This window comes from Trichoderma ghanense (genome assembly GCF_004382785.1).
Source record: "Trichoderma ghanense strain CCMA-1212 chromosome Unknown scaffold_5, whole genome shotgun sequence".
Taxonomy (NCBI): domain Eukaryota; kingdom Fungi; phylum Ascomycota; class Sordariomycetes; order Hypocreales; family Hypocreaceae; genus Trichoderma; species Trichoderma ghanense.
Genome location: NW_027395668.1, coordinates 427,421 through 445,392, shown reverse-complemented (window position 1 = coordinate 445,392; position 17,972 = coordinate 427,421). Strand labels below are relative to the sequence as shown.

Here is a 17,972-nt window from a genome sequence, read left to right as displayed (position 1 = left end):
AATTGTCAAGGCGGAGGATGTGAGATTGAGATCGCAGGAAGCATTTTTGAAGGCGGAAAATCCTGTCGGATAGAAGAGAAATACTTCGGTGCCGAAGATGGTTTTGTATTATGTTCCTCCCTTCAGAGTTTTGAGTTCAAGTTGTTGGGCAGGCAGGTGCAATCAAGTGCCGTGCAGAGCGGCAGGAGCAAGAGGCTCCGCTCCTGCCAACTAACATCAGGTTAGGAGGGATGCATGAACAGGCAGGAGCTTCGAATGGGGTGGCCATCTAACCGGATCAGGCAAACGGAATGCCTCATACCTCGTCGTCTTTCAGTCAAGGTACACACATAGAATAAGGTGGATGACTAGGTATTTAGTATCGGTAGCTGATGACTGTTGTTTAGCAGCAGACAAGTAGCAGATCATGCCGGCCGTTTACTAGTAGACGCTGCTCCCTCTCATCGCTGCTTCATCACGGCCGTCTTCTCAGCTCTTGGCTACACTTGCTTGACCGTCCCGCTGCCGAGATGGCACTCAACTCCGAGAGTGATCTCAAAGAGGCGAGGCTGATAGCAAGGATATTGTTGCAGCGAACGAGATAATAAAACCGAGTATACAATGTATAGCGTACCAATGTGTGTGTGTCTTCTCTATGCGTATACTCATCCAACACACGACAAACTCCCCCATCACTCCAGCAGCAGTGGTCTCTATCCCGGTAAGCACCTTCATGCACCTCCCCCGAGACTCGTAAACAGAAAACGCCTCAATATATGAAAAGTAAGTCGCAACACCACAAAACATCACCGTCGCCACCATAATGCAAGCAGCATTCTCCAAGTCCCACCATGCGACGAAAGAACCATCCATATCCTCTCCCCAAGCAAACAAAAGCAGATAGAACGTCCCTGTTCGAACCAATTCTTCTCTCAATCCAAGAGCTCCTGAGTCCCGCTATATTCAACACTGCTCGACCTCTCAGAATGCGCCTCGGACCCCTCCGGGATAGGCACCATGGCGCTCTTTGTCCAGATATGGATCGCCTTTGTCCAGTCCAGGCCCTCTATACAGCCGCCCTTGACGGAAAGCACATTTTTTGACTTGTTACCAAAAAGATTCGGACATGGGAGTCAGCTTTCGCGTAGAACTATGGGAGGGAGTACATGATATGGTGAGATGGTCGAGGGACATACTGGCGTCATGTGAATGAGTCGTGTTCCGCAGTTGCGGCAGAAATAACTGCAGAAGCACCATCAGTCGAGACTACCCAGGCGTTGATCTCGGGTTCATATCATACCAGTAGAGTGTCTCCCCCGACGCCGTCGGCCGCCTGTTATATCGATCCATTACATATCAGCATCAATTCGGACCTTGACCTCCTGCTCCCTTTCTCCCCGAGCTCTCACCACATCTCCCCTAACCCCGTTCTCCCCTAAATCTCGTGAGTGGTACAACAAACATACGCATAGCAGTTCAGGTAATCCGTCTCCGGGAGCCTAAAGTGCGGGAAAATGGCCGACGCGCCAAACGCCGAGCCCGTCTGCCTCCTGCACTCGGAGCAGTGGCATATATACAGCGCCAGGGGCTCGGGCAGCGGCGTCTTGAACGAGACGGAGCCGCACTGACATCTGGCGTTCATGATGAAGAGATGGAGGACGAGAACGGAGACAAGACTGGAGAACGGAGAATAGAGAGGTGTGTGTGCGTTGTCGACGTCTGGCGTGAATGGGTGGTGATGAAGCAATTCGAGCCGTGACGGTGGAAGTGTGTTTAGGCCCCGTTCCGTGAAAGAGAAATGCAGAAACCAAATAGTCACCAAGTTGTTAAATCGGTCCCGCGTTCAGATTCACATACGAGTCAAACAGCGAGAACCACGGCATCCAAAAAAAACCCTGGATATGAATTTGAATCCCGAGACGTAGATGTAAAAAAGTCACGGGAGACGGTCAGCGAGTTCGGATCTCCAAAACACCCCGTTTGCATGTGCCTACGCCATCTGCCAGGCTACAGGATGCAGCACCCCGTCCTAGTTCCCCGTCCAAGGTGGTAATCGTCCTCCCTCGATCGACGTTAGTTCCCCCGATATCGACGTCCGTCTTGTGAGGCATAGATCCTCCAATGTCAAGGAGAAAAAGAAGAGCTCCGTTCAATGCACCGAAGAGTCACTCAGCGACATAACAACCAGACGGCCCCGCCGGTCTTCGCACCTGAACAGACATGCCTGTCCCCGTCCCCCCGGGCCACAACAAGCCAACAGCCCAAAAAGGCAGCATTTGAGCGACGTTATGCCAGCTTTATTTAGTCATATAAGCGGAATTCTGGCGATTTGGTTCGTCCATCGCCTTTTGCTTCCCTATCAGGCCGGGGGCTAACAAATCAACAACCGGGTCCGCAACTGCATCTCGGCAGATGCGATACGCTTTCATCGCCCGTCTGCAGCATGCATATCAATAAGTGTATTACTCGTGTCTATGGTATGTATGTGCTATTTTTGCATGTCTTGCAACTGTTAAAACCACATGGAGGCGAATGAGTCATCCCGTTCAAACGAGACTGAAATATTCAGACCCATGAAGCACCTCCACCAAGACTAAAATGGAGCGGCTCTCGTCCTGGCTTGCCGTTTCCCATACCCACAATCTCCTGTTATAAATATTAAACGATAATTGGTCGTTGTCTATCATCAATATTGCCATATATGTTGATCAGTAATAAGTCGTCCATCTGCAGCTCTACAACACACGTATCTATCAAAACCAACTTCTCGAGCCCTGCTACTGGGCTACCTTTCACATACAGCGTGGTAAGCGGCTACACACGGCAAGCAATGGTCCACGGGTATCAATTATACACCGCAAGAAGCCCAATCCCCCAACTAGAACGATTTATTCGGCCAATTTCGCAAGACGTGATCCCTTTCCAAGCAATGAAACAGCATTAGAAAGCTCCTCATCATCATCACTCCGATAACCGGTCCGCTCGTCTTGCCGCTCCAAGCTACTATCTACATTTCGTCGCAAGCAACAAATACACGAATTGCCTTGTTCATATTCAAGATGTAATGTCATGTGTCAACTCACCGAACCGAGTCCCGCTCAGCACCCTCGGCGGTCCGGACCAAGACCCAATGTCCGATACGAGCTACCCAGATTTCACCGGTCATTCTATGGAGCACACCTTCTGTGGATCAACGGGTTCAAGCCGTCAGCTAAAAGCATCCTGTCAAGCTGGCCGTACGGATCCGTTGCCGAGGCCGACATTTGCAAGCTTCACTAGTCTCCCGAAGCCGAGCTCGAGCACGAGCACGTCTTCACATAAACATTAATCATTGCATTGTATATAGAGCAATAAATTCCGCTACCCCTGCAACTCAAACCATACTACATCTGTATGAAGGATGTAAAAAGGATGTAAAGACCCGAAGCCAAGAATGCACAGCGCAGAACCCAACGCCCAGCACCCGTGAAGAACAATGTTGCATAAAGTGAAAGCTCACAGGATCCTGCCCATGGCCGCAACAACCGCCTTGGACCCCTTCTCCCTCAAGGCGTCCTGCACAGCCGCGCACCACGCAATCTTGTCCTCCGTGCTCCACGAGTTCTTGATAATCTCAATCTCCAGCCTCTCCAGGTTCTCCATCTCCGCCAGTCGCCCGCCCTCCACCCACCGCCTGGCGCCGCCAGCCTCCTCCAGCCCGTCGACGAACTCGTCGTCGTCCTTTAGATCGTCGGTGCTCCTCCGGCCGATCTGGCCCACAATCTTCACCCGAAGGCCCCGGAGCCCGCGGGTCCACGACGCCGCGCGTCCCGGGCTGCACAGGTCCGCCCACTTGCTCAGCGCCGCCTTGCGTGCCAGATCCTCGGCCATAATCTCCAGCCTCGCGTACCGCATCGCGAGGCGCTGCCACGGCCGCTGCGACTTGGTCACGGCTGACGCCGCGTTGAGGCCCGACGAGAACCAATTCAGAAAGACAAACTCGTTGTTGGCAAACGGCACCTCGCGGGCCTCAAAGTAAATCTGCCGACAGGTGCGGAGCAGGTTTGTGGGAATGCCCGCCAGCGGTCGCTCTGAGCTGAGCAGGCCGGGAGTGTTTCTGTTGAGCTCCCGCATCCGCTCCTTTGTCCGCTCCTTGACCAGCTTCTTCCTCTCCTGCTCCGCCTTCATCTTCTCCCACTTCCCCTGGCTGGGGTCACTGCCCTCAGAGCCCTCCATGACCGGGCCGCTGTCGTCTGGCTTTGCGAGCTCGATGATGGCCTCTTCGGCCTCAATTTCCTCTTCGATCCTCTTCTCAAGTTCAGGATCAAGGGGATGCAGCACGTAGCGGCACAGCATCGGGATGGGGTACCCCGCTGCCAGTTCCTTGGGCTGGATTGGACTCATCCTGTAAGCCCAATAGTAGATCCTCAGCCGTACCTCTACCGGGAGAGACAGCAGCCGCGAGTTTTGTGGTTGAGTCATGGCATTCGAGTCCTTTTCTTCAATGTCGCCAAACGGCTTGATGTCTCTCCCGTCTGTCGCCGCGCCCTCATTTTCCTCGTCTTCGTCAACTCCAGGGCCAAATTGCTTGTAGTAGCATACAGCAGGTGGGTACCAGAACATGAACGGGCAGTATTCATACTCAGCCCCTGCCATGACTAGATGAATCGCGTGAGTATCCTGTACGTTGATATCCATGTTCAAAAGTATTTCGTGCAATAAACTTGAAGAGAATGACAGTAGAAAAGAGGGAAGAGTATGTAGCTGAGGTTTAAGTATTTTCTCCTCATTCTTTTTTGACTTTATATCTTGACACTTTCTTAGAACCTTCTCGGGAGTCTTTTTACTTCTCATCCTTCGTTCCCCCCTTCGGCAACGACGAAGGGCCTCGGGCTCACTCAAAGCCTCTTCTCACCCCGTGGATATCGCGGAAGGAAGGCAGCGAGGGAAGGGGAAACACGAAAAAGCACATACCGATATGAGATATGCAACACGGCAGCATTGTGAGCACTAGAGGAGTGGTCAGCTGGCTCGTCTTATATCGTCTCACTAGTTGGAAGAGTGGCGGCTTACTGCTAGGCCGGTCTGCAGCGATGTGCGAAGTGACCGGCTTGGAAACGTTAAACAGGTCGGCCTCCGCCGCCGCTCTGAGTAAGGAGCTCATGGTCAAAGGTGCAGAAAATGAGGAGTGAGGAGAGCACTAGACGATCGGTTTGCCATCCGGTCGGATCTGGGATGAGGGGAGCCTATAAAGAGCGAGCGTGCTTTTGCGGGGAAACGTCACGATTACATATCCGAGGCATGTGAACCTTTTGATGCCAGCGTTGCATCCGAGGCCATTTCCGATCCTAGACACTCATTTGAATGTTGATGCATCATGTCCATATCCCGTAACCGCGAACTGATGGACTTCCCACCGGTCTGTCGGGTGAAGGAAATAAGACGTCAAAATACCCACAGGGGATCGCTGGCGAAAACACGAGCATACATAGATCCAATTGGATCAGAGATGCGAGAGATTTTAGCGCTGAACACGTATGCATATTGCTCATCCCCGTGTGCTCATGGTTTCTCGACCCCGGCTGTTTGCCTCACCAGCCAGCTGCTTGCTTATCTCTTTCGGTCGACCACGATTTGGGGCCCTGCAACGTCATTTGAGATAACCCTTGGCTCTAATCTGATTCGCCGGACAGATGCTTCACACGTGTTCATAGTGTGGCTCTCTTTGCCAGCGTTTCATAGGTTCGTTGTACCTCGTAGCTTCATCCTGAGAGCTCCTGCGAATCCCTACAAAGCCGAAATAGTTCAGGGGTATGTCGTTAGTTCAGAACGTGGTGTTCTCGGGCGTCGCGATCACGGCCACAGGAGTTCTCGTGACCCTTGTGGTAGCTGTAAAAGGGGTCGCCTCGGACAGGCATAATCGAAAAGAAGGAAAAGGGGGAAGATGTAGAGGAATGATGGACGCTGACAAATGTACTCGGAGGTTCTCGTCGTTGCCGTTTCCGCCGAGATCCACGAGGCGCTCTACAACCTCCTATCTCGACGACAGAAGGTTCGGAATTGTTCGACCACGCGACGTTCTATGAGAATCCGCTGAGGAAATCATCAAGTTCGTCATCCTAGGACGATCCAGAACCCGGTGGTATGTTGACTCCATCAAAGCCCCTTTTGACTCCGTACTTGTTTTCGTACTCGATATTCCGCGGAAGCTCGAAATCCCCCCTTGCCGCAAACCACAGCAGCGTCTCTGGCTCCGGACCCCTGCCCACCAGCGTCGATTTTGCCGGGTCGCCATCATTGGCCTCATCCAAATCTTCGTTCTCGTCGTCGCCATCTTCGTCCTCGTCATCCTCATCTTCGTCGTCGCTTTCTTCGTCCAGACCCTTCCTCAGGCCTGTGCGCACCTTGTCGATGCCCATCTCCCTCTCCTCTTTTGTGTAGACGTCTTCGGCCTCCTCTTTGACATATGTGGCAATCCTCGCTTGTGTCCATGCCCTCAATTCGTCCCATATGTTCTGCAGCTCAGCAATGCCCTCGGGCGTGACGAGGCGTGCCGTCTCGCGACCTTGTGCCACAAGCTCCTCCACGTCTGGCTCCAGCTTCTTGCGCAGGAGCTGCGTCAGAACGTTCTCTTGTGTCCGTCCGGGATAATTCGTCGATGGGTGAACGGCGATCCGCGAAAAGAGCTCCGAGTTTTCGCTCAGGTTGTCCAACACCGTCTGGAGGTTGCGCTGGAGGATCTGGGCCGAGGCTTGTAACGAGGAGCTGCAGGAGGGTTAAGCGCGTTAGGATGGCTCGGAACTTGCACAGCTAGGGGGCGAAGCATACGGATGAGGCAGCGGGTTGCTCTTGAGAATGTCCATCTTGAGGCTCTGTATGCTGCTCGAGAGCTGCGCCAGGCGAGCCAGCGTCTGCTCAACCGACTTGAGCTCGTCGTCGTCCAAGCCCAGCGCCGCCATGGTGGTGCTCGCCGCTGTTGCAGCTGGTTCCCAGTAAATGCTTCTTTGTGATTGAACGTCGGAGGAGATGCAGGTTTGTAGTTAAGATCGTATAGGTGACGGGGGAGAAGAGCAGCTCTGGCCTTGCTTGGAAGAAAGAAGTGAAGTCGAGGTTGAAGTTGCTTGAACGAATCTGATCAAGGAACTTTAGCTCAAGGTAAAGTCGCCGACACGCTGCTCCGGGTCGCGGGGCAGGCGCTAGCGAATGCTTCTTTCCGTGGCTGGTGGTTGTTCCTGCCGATGAAGCGTGAAGTGGGGCAATCAACTGTCCATTTATTCGGCACCGCTGCTCTTCATGGAAAGCTTCCATGATATGAACATGCATCAGCTTTGATAATGACAGGCAGGGAAGTAGTATGTAAGTAAATTTAAGGTAGATGCTGGAATTATAAATTTACTTTCTATGACGCATTAGAGATTATTATAATACTTTTCTTTGATCATTCTATTCTGTGGATATAAAAGTACATGTGCCCAAAACTAAACTGCTACACCAAACCACGCGTCTCAAGAGAATCAAATGCCGCTATGCTCCGTGACTGAAAACCCTTCATTGCTGTAAAAAGAGGAGAAAGAAAAAAAAAATCAATGCTTAGCGACCTACCCTCGGGTCGCATTGATCGTCTTGGAGATTTCGTACCCCTGCGAATCGACAAAAGGATATCTCGCACGCCTCTCCAGGTCGTCCAGCGGAATGTTTGACCGGATATACCTAAAACCCACAAGCATTAGCAAATACGCCCTTCATTGCCATGATACAGGAGAGAGAAAATAGGGAAACAGGGAAATAGGGGGAGAAGAAACTCACTTTAGCCTGCCATCATCCACCGGGTTGTGATCCCAGCTGGTAAACGTCCCCTTGCTCAACGCATCCCACACCAAGCGCCTGCTCCGCTGCGACTGCAGCACCTTTTCTGTAATGGCATCAAAGTCCCATTTAGCCTTGGCCTCAGCCTCAAAGCCCTCAAACACAGCCTTGGCCTCCCTCTCGTGCTCCGTCTGAGGCTCAATCTTGGCGAATCGTGCCAGGTTATCCAGCTCCAGGGGGTCCTTCTCGAGGTTGAACAGCTGCGGCTCGTCGGCCGGGCAGGTAATGTACTTCCACGCTCCTCTTCGAATCATCATCATCGGCCGGACGGTGCCCTCTCCAGTGTACTCGGCGAATACCGTGTCGCCTCCCTCTCTGCCCAGCAGGTGCGGCATCATGCTCACGCCATCCATGGGCAGATAGGGCGCGGGCTTGGTGCCGATAAGATCGCAGATTGTGGGCAGCAGATCCAGCGTCGAAACGTTCTGCTTGACGCGGCGAGGCGCAAACCACTTGGGGTAGTGAACCAGCATGGGGACTCGCACTGAGGACTCAAAGTAGCTCATCTTGTACCAGAGGCCACGCTCGCCCAGCATGTCGCCGTGGTCGCCGCTGAAGATGACAATGGTGTTGTCCATCAGCCCGGCGTCTTCCAGCGTCTCGAGGAGCTTGCCGATGCAGTCGTCGACATAGCTCACGGAGCCGTAGTACGCCCTCTTGGCCCTCTTGATCTGCTCGTCCGTGAAGTCGAGATCCCACAGGTCGCACACCTTCAGCAGCCGCTTGCTGTGGGAATCCTGCTTCTCCTTGGCGATGCGGACCTTGGGCAGTTCAATGTCCACGTCCTCGTACAGGTTCCAGTACTTCTTGGTGATGGTATACGGGTCATGCGGGTGGGTGAGGGAAACCGTCAACGCAAAGGGGCGCTTGTCCGGTCCCTCGCGGACGTGGTCCCAGAGATACTGAGTGCTCCTGTACATGACCTCCTCGTCGTAATCCAGCTGGTTGCTTCGCCCACAGGGGCCGGCCTGGAGGATGGAGCTGGCGTTGTGGTACCACTCCAGACGGGTGTCGGGCTCATCCCAGTTCACGACCCAGCCAAAGTCACCGGGATAGATGTCGCTGGTGAGACGCTGCTCGTAGCCGTGCAGCTGGTCGCCCACAAAGTGCATCTTGCCCGCCAGAGCGGTGTGGTAGCCCTTGGAGCGCAGGTAGTGGGCATAGGTCGGGACCTCGGAGTTGATCTGGGAGGCGTTGTCGTAGGAGCCAATCTTCATGGGCAGGAGGCCGGAGATCATGCTCATCCTCGAGGGCGCGCAGAGCGGTGAAGGGCAGTAGGCCGAGTCGAACTGCACGGACGAGGCGGCCAGACGGTCCAGGTTGGGCGTCTTGATCTGCGAGTCGGGGTTGTACATTTTGAGCTGGGGCGCCGCCAGCTGGTCGGCCATGATGTAGAGGATGTTTGGCTTCTGCTCCGGGTTGAAGGCGGAGGAGGGGGCCTCTGAGCGAGGGAGCGTGTTGAGGTCCGGAGCCATGGCGGATGCTGCCGATTTGACAATTTGAAAGTATCTTTAATCCAAGATGTTCTCGGGAGGTGAGATGGTATGTATGACTTGTATCCGAACTTAGTCGTGTTTCCTCAATGACCCGAGACTTGGGTGAGGGAAGAGACTGAGCAGGACACGATCGTGAACTAGGTAGGTATAGTGTCTTGCAGGTGTGCTGCCTCTTGTCTCTTATTAACAGTCAAAGCTCACCAGGTATTATGAGAAGAGGAATCCTTAAACTCAGACACGCCACGTAATGATTATGAGAAAAGAAGCTGAGGCCTAAAAAGACAAGAGAAAAAGAGGTTCTGTCCCGTCCAAGACCAAAACCCGGTGCGTGCGTTCGGACGCCCAATCCAGCCATTCTTATAATCTCAGCCCATCACCCCCAACCAATTCCATGTGGAGAAATGGGCCTCGAAAAACAAAAACCCCCCGACTTCCGAGCTGCTCATCACGCGAGCACGCAAGAAGGAGCAGCGTATATGCGATGCGTAGTACGAGTATTAGCACCTACATTAGCTCATTCTTTTTCTTTTCTCGCTCTTTTGCGGGCATCGTTACACGTACGTGCGTTCTTTCTGTGTCGTTCTTCGCCGTCGACACTGTATGGCGGTCTCCTTCACTTTGGTGCATAAATTTGGTTGATTGGCTCTTGATCTCGTTTGTGTGCTTCTAGTCGGTGTCAGATACGGGGGACGGGATCTGAATAGCCGCTACTACATACAGTACTAAGCAAAACATACAGGCAACAGACTTTCCAATTCCGCCCATCTCTGGGGAATTTCCTCTTCCGTATTACACTTTGTGGGCGGGAAATTGGCTTTTATGGTTCTCTGACAAGACAAAATAAGTGCGTCAAACGAAGCACATCGTGTGTTAGACCTCTCCCATCATCGCCATCATCATCATCAAGATTATCTATCCCTCTTCAGAGCAAGAATCCGTGTAGCCACACACGATAACCGACGACCCGAGACACCCCCCAAACACAAGCATCATATCGTAAGCCCTTCAATCTCTCATCATGCTGCTCCCTCTCACCGCGCCGAATCCGTCTGATCACATGCGCATCCAAGCTTAACCCATATTTTCCTCCCCCCCTGCGCAAGCGCCAGCAAGACCTTCCAATCCCTTCCTCCATCTACTATTTTTCTAGTTAGTAGCTCAAGTTTTAGCTACTAATCTAGGGGTCCCCTTCGAAACTACCCGATCCGGCATCGGCCATCTTCGCTCCCCCCAAGCTTCCCCACGGGCTTTTTTCTTCCCATTATTTCTATCGCTACGTGAGAGCTCACACAAATTCTTCCCCCGATTGCGTGATCCAGACCCTCCGGAGGCGTGCGAAGCTGCGTTACCACCAGATTCCATACCACACAAAAAAACAAATCTCCATAGAACCAACAAAGCAGCACTGTATGGAAAACTGTATAGGCCATCTGCTTTGCTGCATGTGGGGGGAAATCAGAATCGTAATACATGATGCTGCTGCTGCTTGGGCAAAGGAGGCAAGGTAGATCACAAAGCGGTGGCGATCACGCTCAGCTGACAAAAGACATTGGATCCCTTGCTTTGCCTGCCCATCCCCCCTATTATTCCTCCACAAACCTTTCCATCGAGAAACAAAGACGCCTCATCGAAGGCGTTTATCGAAATATAACCCTTACAGGGTCCAAGTGCTAAGCATGAAATGATAGTCATCACTTTCCGTCTTGTCGATCAACAGGATGACTGCTGAGAGGCGTCGTCCGGTAGGTATATGACAGTCAGCTAATGACGATGGACCTACATCCTTTATGCTTCTTAGACCGCCTCTCTGCGTGATGGTTCGAGTCTACTGGTTCAACGATATAACGGTGGATGGATAGATCTGCAACGATTAGTAGTCACTATTTCCATTGTTATATATCCGAATCTTATGGTTAAAACCTCCGAGGCCAGCGTCTGCCACTTGTCAGCTCACGATATTACACTCAACACAGCCAAAACCAGTATCAACCTCCAAAGTCAACTCGCACGCCATCTATTTCACCTTACATCACTTGCCTGTTACTATGTTGCACAAGATAAGGTATCAACATGCATATACCATCAATAGTACCTAAGTACAGGATGTAATTACTCGTCTCTTATATTCAAACCCCGAACTCATCCCACCATCTCCATCCCTATTCTTATGAACCGCCACCATCAGAAACAAAGAGGCAAATGCAGCCAAAGTATCCTGCAGCAGAAGAAATCTACCATATGTAACCGAACGACAATGACGATGACGACAATTATGATACCCTCGCCCTTGTCAGCCCACCCGCCGATTTTCACAATCTGGACTCTGCCAACCCCTTTTTCCCTCCCCTCTGTACATCGCTCACCACCTCCCCTCAAGTCACCACCTTCCTCCACGCCACGAGTGTCATGAGTTCCTCCATGTCCATCAACTGCGTGCGCATATTCAGTCATGCATAGTAAGTTCCTTCGAAAGTCTGCAAATCCAAGTCCGCCCAGCCAACCCCCTTAGAGAATGAAAAGAATGCCAAACTCCGTCAAACACCGTGCATGGTCAGTTCGCCTCGCTCCATGTTCCTTGAAAAAAAATTTGCATCATCCGCGACGTCAACTGCCCCTGTCCGCTCACTCGCTCTCACCAACTTCAGGTTGCCGTCCCAATCACTGCGTCCGGTAAAACTTCCTGTAAATGAGATGCAGCAGCAGGTTCACGTTGAGCTTGAGATTGCCCTCAAACAGCGTCATGAACTGGTGCGCTTCAAACTGGGCCTGAAGCATGTCCTCAATCGGCACTTGGGCTGTCGCTCCGGGAATCTGAATGTGGCTTCGCGTGCCCTCAATGGTAAACACGCCAACCTGGTCGCACGAGATTGTCAAGTCAATCTTGTCCCATTCGCGCTCAGCCGTTCCGGTCCACGACACCAAAACGCCCTTTTCTGACAGTGCGCGCACACTATACTTGTAGCTTCCAAACTTGGGCACCCGGCCGCTGCGTTCAAGCTCTCGTTGATGGTTATACTGCTTGGTGAAGGGCATCAGGAAACGTTTTCGCCTATCACAACTGTTAGCTACCACTGCCTTATTCCTCAACATCTCTTGTAGGAAGAAACAAGCTTACCCCTTCTTGTTCTGGAGAGTCTTCATGGCCTGCTCAATGTAGTCGTCGTAGCTCTTGCGTTGCTGCTCAAGGTACTTGGCCTTCTCGTTCAAGTTGGCAAGCGTCAGACGCACGCCGTCCAGCTCTCGCTGTCTCTGGACGCGCCTACGGCTCTGGGTCCGGATATCGCTGGCAATGGCGTTGAGCACGTCTTGGTACTGGTTCTGCTTGGTGATTCTCCCCATCTGCTCCAGCTGCATGATGTTCTCCAGAGCCGTTCGCTTGAGGTCGTAGTAGGACATGGAGGTGATGTCAGCCATCTTAGCGTCTGAATACGCCCCTCGTGAGTTGCTGCCTGCCGCGAATTCCTCCCGGAGAAGCGCCTCCCACTTGTCCTCATCCTCGGGGGTGATTGGCTTGACGAGGATCTCCAAAAGGCTGGCCCCCGTCTGCACTCTGATGATGTACAAAACGCACCGCTTCGTCTCCATGAACAGAGCCTTGATGTCTGCCTCGGGATCCTCAAGGTCGTGCAGCCTGGGAGTCAGGAACATTTGGATATCCGCCGCTCCTGCTGCACTCATTTCATTCTCGTTGCTCTTGGCGCTACCCAGATCCTGCATGATTTCTCGGAGGACGTCGTCCCTGGTGGGAGCCATGACCATGAGCTCGGCTGCCACGAGGTTGTGAATGGCAAACACATCCGACATCTTGACGTACAAGGTGGGCTTGTTTTTCGCATACAGATCGTTGAACTCGTCAATGTCAAACGTCCTCTCGGCATCCGGCACGGTGATGAGGTCGCTGGTGATCTGCTGCAGGCGCTCGATGGACTCGCCGATGAAGGCATTCAGGGGTTGCAGGTAGATGTTTTCGCCGCCAAACGGCCGGCCCAGCGCAATCTGGCCGACCACCTTGGCGACCTCGCCGAGGTTTCGCTTCTGGAGAGGGCTGAGCGACTTGTCAATGACGCCCATGTTCTCGGGCATGGTGACGGCTGGCTGGAGGTAAAACTTCCACAGCCAGTGGGACACCATCTGCATGAGGTTCTCTTGGGGCTCGCGAGTAAAGTGCTGGCGCAGTGCCTGGAACATCTCGCTGCAGACAAATCGCAGGCCGTAGGGCATTCTATGCACCTGCTCCTCCAAAGCCAGGAACAACTGATCGCAAATCTCTCGCAGGTCACGCAAGTGGTCGATGAAGAGGCGTCGCGTCTCGGGATCGCGGATGGCAACCTCGCGAGGCACGTCCAGAGGTCGGTGGTCCGGTCGTCCTGTCCGCAACTCCTCATTGTTGATGGCGGATCTGTAGATCTGCATCGGGTCACTCTCCAAATCAAGCGCCGGGTCTTCAATGATGTTGTCGCGGATCAAGGGTCCCAGGAGAGATCGGAGATACTTGCGATCCCGTGGAGATCGCGTATAGTTGGCAAGTAGCTTGGCCCAAAAGTAGTGGCCCCTGGAATACTCCAGGGCGCTCGTGGTGCTCTCGACTTCTTCCCGTATTGAGCGAGCAATGAGCTTCAACAGGTAGTATTCCTCCCGCCGCTTCTGGGCATAGCCAAAGAGGCTCATCATAAGAAGCTCGATGCGCCTGCTCTCCTTTTCAGCGGTCGCCTGCACGCGGATGTGCTTGAACAGGCGGGCGAGATAGTGCGGCTGTGTCTGAAGTGCGAAGAAGAGCTGCTGGTAAGACTCCAACTTCTTCCTGGAGCTCTTGTTGAGTGCCTTGAGGTCAAACTGATTGGTCGATGCCATCGTAGAGTTGGCCAATAGACCCATCGACGTCCCGCCAAAAGTGTGCTGATGCCTCACGACTTCATCAAGCGTAATCTTGTTCTTGACGAGGAGAGCAATCTTGATATCCAGCTGATCAATGTACTGCTCAAGCATCTCGTTTTGCCGCACGTGCTGGACCACCGTCTTCCGCATCCGCTCAAACTCGACTTCCTCGTTGAAGTCAAAGTCGCTGTCGTTGAGCAGGTGCACAAAGTTCTTGACGGCGCTGACGGGCGGGTTTTTGCCCGTGGTAAGGCTCTTGTATGCCTCGCCCTGCACCTTGGCACGTACGAAGCTCTGGATCTTGATTACCTTTTTCATATTCTCCTCGTAGAACCGCTTCTTCTCTTCGAATCGAAGCCTTATCATGTAAGCCTTGGCCGCCGCTTGGAAAATGACGATGGAGTCTTCTTCCTCGAGGAGCTCGGTAAGCAGGTCGTCGATTCTCGCGCGCTCCATCATGGCCTTGAGGATGGCTTGGAACTCGGCAGTCGCCGCATCGTGGGACGCCAGCTCGTCGCACAGGGCGGAGTGATACCGCCGGTACAAGAAGCCTCGGATCTGGGCTTGCAGGTCGACGACTGCGGGTTCTTCACCATCAAGCTCGTCCAGGATCGCCGCCACTCTGCGCCTCTCAAACATGGCCCTAATGAGTGCTTGGAGTTCGATGATCGCAGGTTCGTTCTCCTTTAGGCCATCGAGACGAGTTGATATCTCTCTCCTGACGGCAGCGGCGCGCATTGCAGCTTGGAGCTGTCCAATCATGGGCACGTGCTCGGCCAGTTCGGCCTTGAGAACCTCCTGCTCCTTTCGAGCGGCGCGGCCGCGAATCGCACTCTGAAGGGAGGTCCATGTGTCGGTGAAGGAATGGAGATCCTGCTGTTGCTTCTCAATCTTCGCTCGCAACAACGTAGCCCTGACGGCGGCTTGGAGGCTGGCAACCATTGGCGCATGTTCCTCGAGCTGGCGCAACTCTTTGCTGACTTGATACCGCAGCAACATTCCTCTGGCGAGGGCCTGGAGATTCTCCACCTTGTCGGTTGTCTTGTCGAGTTGGTGCAATTCCTTGCTGACTTTGTTGCGCATCAGCATTCCTCTGGCGAGAGCCTGAAGTTGCTGCACTTCATGCGTTGCTTGCTTTGTCTCCTGCTGCTGAATAGTTTGTGCTTTGCGCAGCAGGAAGCCCTTGGACATGGCTTGAATTGCCCTGATTGGGCCTTCACAACGAGCCATGACATTCTTGAGGCCCTGCATCTCGTTGCGAACCTTTTGGGCGCGAAGCATACTCTGGAAGGCTAAGATGGCAGGCTCGGCAGCTTTCCTGTCCTGGTCGCTCTTCTTGAGGCCTCTCCGAACAAGGAATCCGCGGACAAGGCTCTGGACGAGGATGGTCGATTTTCTCATTTGCATTCGGTAGTCTGCAATCTGGCGGGCAAAGTTGCCCCGTATTCTTGCCTGCAAGTCAATCAACCACGCTTCCTCATCCCAAAACCCTTGCATCATTTCGCCAAGCTTCAACCGGAGCAGCGCGCCACGAAGCTGGGCCTGGAAGTCGATAATCATAGCCTCGTTTTCTGCCAGTTCGCGGTCGATCCTCTCTTCCTCAGTCTCTTCAGGCTCGGGTTCCGGCTCGGGCTCCGGAACGCCAAAGTCAGCCCCCATGTTGCCAAAGCTGGGCATGTTGACGCCCAGCATGTCCAGTCCCTTCTGCATCGCCTCCAGTTCATGGTGTTCGAATTCCAGCTGGCCGATGAGGTTGCCGATGCGGAAATCAACGATACCCTTGCGAAATAGAAGCCAACTCAGGGCGTGGATGCAGTAGATGACCTTGGGGATGTTCTTCTTTTCGTAGAGGTCGATAAGCTCAAAGCGGAACAGGTCGGGTAGCTCAACTTCGTCCAGATATCGAAAGAAGATGGCAATGTTGTCAGAATGCCGAAATTGCAGCTTTGGATTTCTGAATATTCGATACCGTCTATCCGGATTCAGCGACTCGACCACCTCTGCCAGCGTCACGCCGTCGCGCAATGCCTCTTCCAGCTCAACGATGGGCGGCAGCGTCTGCTGGATGACATCTTCGATCCACTCCTTGGCCTCACCAATGTGGCAGAGATATTCATACGCCTGGAGGAACCTGCGCTGCTTGTCCATCCAGTTGCGTCCCTCCCAGCCGTAGTTGGTCCTCGGGCCGCGACCGCCAGCTGTCTTGTCGGTGCGCTGCAACTTTCGCCGGCCTCGGAGGCCAGCCACTTCCTGCGCGGGAGAGATGATGCTGAAGTCTTCTGCCTCCTCGGATTTGGCAAGCTGAGAAAGAGTCCGAAGCTGGCTGGTGGACGATCTGCCCAGCCGCTCAAGATCGGGGCGAGCTATATGAGCGCTGTGGGAGTGGGCATGGCGTGAGGACGGCACGACCGCTTCTTCAGGGATCGCAGGCTCGCCCCGGGACATGAACATGGACGTTGGGCGCGGCGGCAGAGGCCGCGGAGTCGTGGTCGGCGAGGCAGCGCCATCGTTCTGGGACAGTGACAGTCGGCCAATATCGATGCTCTGGCCCCTCTCGCGCGGCCTGGATGCATGCGGTGGCGTCGCTGGAGCCTCGATGGAGGAAGCCGTCGGCGTTCGCGGCAATGGGCGGAGCGACTGTCGGATTGAGCCGTAGATGTTGTCAGGGCCCTTGCCAGAGCTGGAGCTGCTCGCCTCGCCAGTCTCGAAGAATCGGGCTCGGGCGATGACATCGCTCTGGCCGCGCTTGTGGCCCGTGGATCCGTAAACGCTAGTTGCAGACGTCGACTGGCTGTTGATGCTGTGGTCAGAGGTGTACGAGTATCCCGAGGAGGCTGACGATGTCGTTGACGGGTTGCGATTGATGCTGGCGCTGGCGGCAGTCAGGTCGACGGCGTGGGACTGCCGTCGAGGGCTGTTCCGATGGGACGACGACATGGTGCTGGAGGCTGTCTCGCCCTGTCCGGGCTGAGGTTTGGTGCAGGCGCACTGTATCTGCGTCGATGCTGGTGATCTGGTTGGGGGGTATAATAGGAAACTCTTGTGCGGCGCTATCAAGACATCCTTCCTACGACGATGGCGGATCGAGAAAGGAAGGAATGCAAAGTGCCGGCGGGAGGCGAGAGAGAATGAATCAGCCTCTAAGACATGCGCGTGGGGAGGTCCGTTGTCAACAAAGGTAGAGGAGAAGTAGTGCGAAGTTCGAGCAGAGAGCGAACGACAACAACAACAAAAGGAGATGGACGCTGGTGAGAGAGCGAGAGCGTGTGCAGCCCAAACCAAACCGCGCGCAGATGCCGCCCGAGAGATGCAGCGCGAATGCCGTCACAGATGGACCAATGTTTTTCGTTTCTTTTTCCTTGCCAGCCCGGATTCCAGTGACTGCAGCTGCTGGAAGCGCCCGGCACAGCAGAGCACAGCAGACCAGAGCAGGGCAGAACAGGGCAAGGCAGGGCAGGGGATCAACCACAGCGCGGGGTCTCGCGGCCTGCAGAAGCTCCCATGTGCTGCATTTGCCAGTTGGGCAGCGAGCGTAAACAAACAGCCGGGACAACCGCCTAGCAACGAGCCCTTTACGGAGCGGTGATTGGCTGCAGGTGCCGGATGGCTCCAGTTTTCCGCCCTCTGAGTGGTGCTCTCGGGGCCGCTGTAAGCCATGCTTGCGTGCATTACACGCTTCTGCAGGGCCATCACACGAGGGAAATCAATCTAAAACTATGGAGCTGAGTCGGCATCAGCTGTGGCCATGGAAAGGCAGCTAAGTCCAAGCGTTTAGCC

At 54.0% G+C, this 17,972-nt stretch overlaps 5 protein-coding genes across 5 annotated transcripts; all 5 read right to left on the bottom strand.

The window, feature by feature from the left end:
- Window positions 1-911: 911 nt before the first annotated feature.
- Window positions 912-1,621, bottom strand: CCMA1212_005079 (uncharacterized protein; the record flags this gene model as incomplete). Its single annotated transcript, XM_073702359.1, has 4 exons — window positions 912-1,082; window positions 1,176-1,221; window positions 1,280-1,312; window positions 1,446-1,621. The coding sequence occupies 4 exons, from the start codon at window positions 1,619-1,621 to the stop codon at window positions 912-914; spliced, it is 426 nt and encodes a 141-aa protein (XP_073559067.1).
- Window positions 1,622-3,474: 1,853 nt separating this feature from the next.
- Window positions 3,475-5,122, bottom strand: CCMA1212_005078 (uncharacterized protein; the record flags this gene model as incomplete). The annotated part of the gene is made up of 3 exons (XM_073702358.1): window positions 3,475-4,616; window positions 4,933-4,968; window positions 5,032-5,122. The coding sequence occupies 3 exons, from the start codon at window positions 5,120-5,122 to the stop codon at window positions 3,475-3,477; spliced, it is 1,269 nt and encodes a 422-aa protein (XP_073559066.1).
- A 955-nt stretch (window positions 5,123-6,077) lies between these two features.
- CCMA1212_005077 (uncharacterized protein) lies at window positions 6,078-6,917 on the bottom strand (the record flags this gene model as incomplete). The annotated part of the gene is made up of 2 exons (XM_073702357.1): window positions 6,078-6,723; window positions 6,787-6,917. The coding sequence occupies 2 exons, from the start codon at window positions 6,915-6,917 to the stop codon at window positions 6,078-6,080; spliced, it is 777 nt and encodes a 258-aa protein (XP_073559069.1).
- A 639-nt stretch (window positions 6,918-7,556) lies between these two features.
- On the bottom strand, window positions 7,557-9,333 carry CCMA1212_005076 (Choline-sulfatase; the record flags this gene model as incomplete). Its single annotated transcript, XM_073702356.1, has 2 exons — window positions 7,765-9,333; window positions 7,557-7,668 (listed from the first exon to the last, which is right to left on the bottom strand). Exons 1-2 carry the CDS (start codon window positions 9,297-9,299, stop codon window positions 7,557-7,559), a joined length of 1,647 nt encoding a protein of 548 aa, XP_073559068.1. The 5' UTR covers window positions 9,300-9,333.
- Window positions 9,334-11,978: 2,645 nt separating this feature from the next.
- On the bottom strand, window positions 11,979-17,132 carry CCMA1212_005075 (Ras GTPase-activating-like protein; the record flags this gene model as incomplete). The annotated part of the gene is made up of 2 exons (XM_073702355.1): window positions 11,979-12,369; window positions 12,436-17,132. The coding sequence occupies 2 exons, from the start codon at window positions 17,130-17,132 to the stop codon at window positions 11,979-11,981; spliced, it is 5,088 nt and encodes a 1,695-aa protein (XP_073559071.1).
- Between the last annotated feature and the right edge of the window lie 840 nt (window positions 17,133-17,972).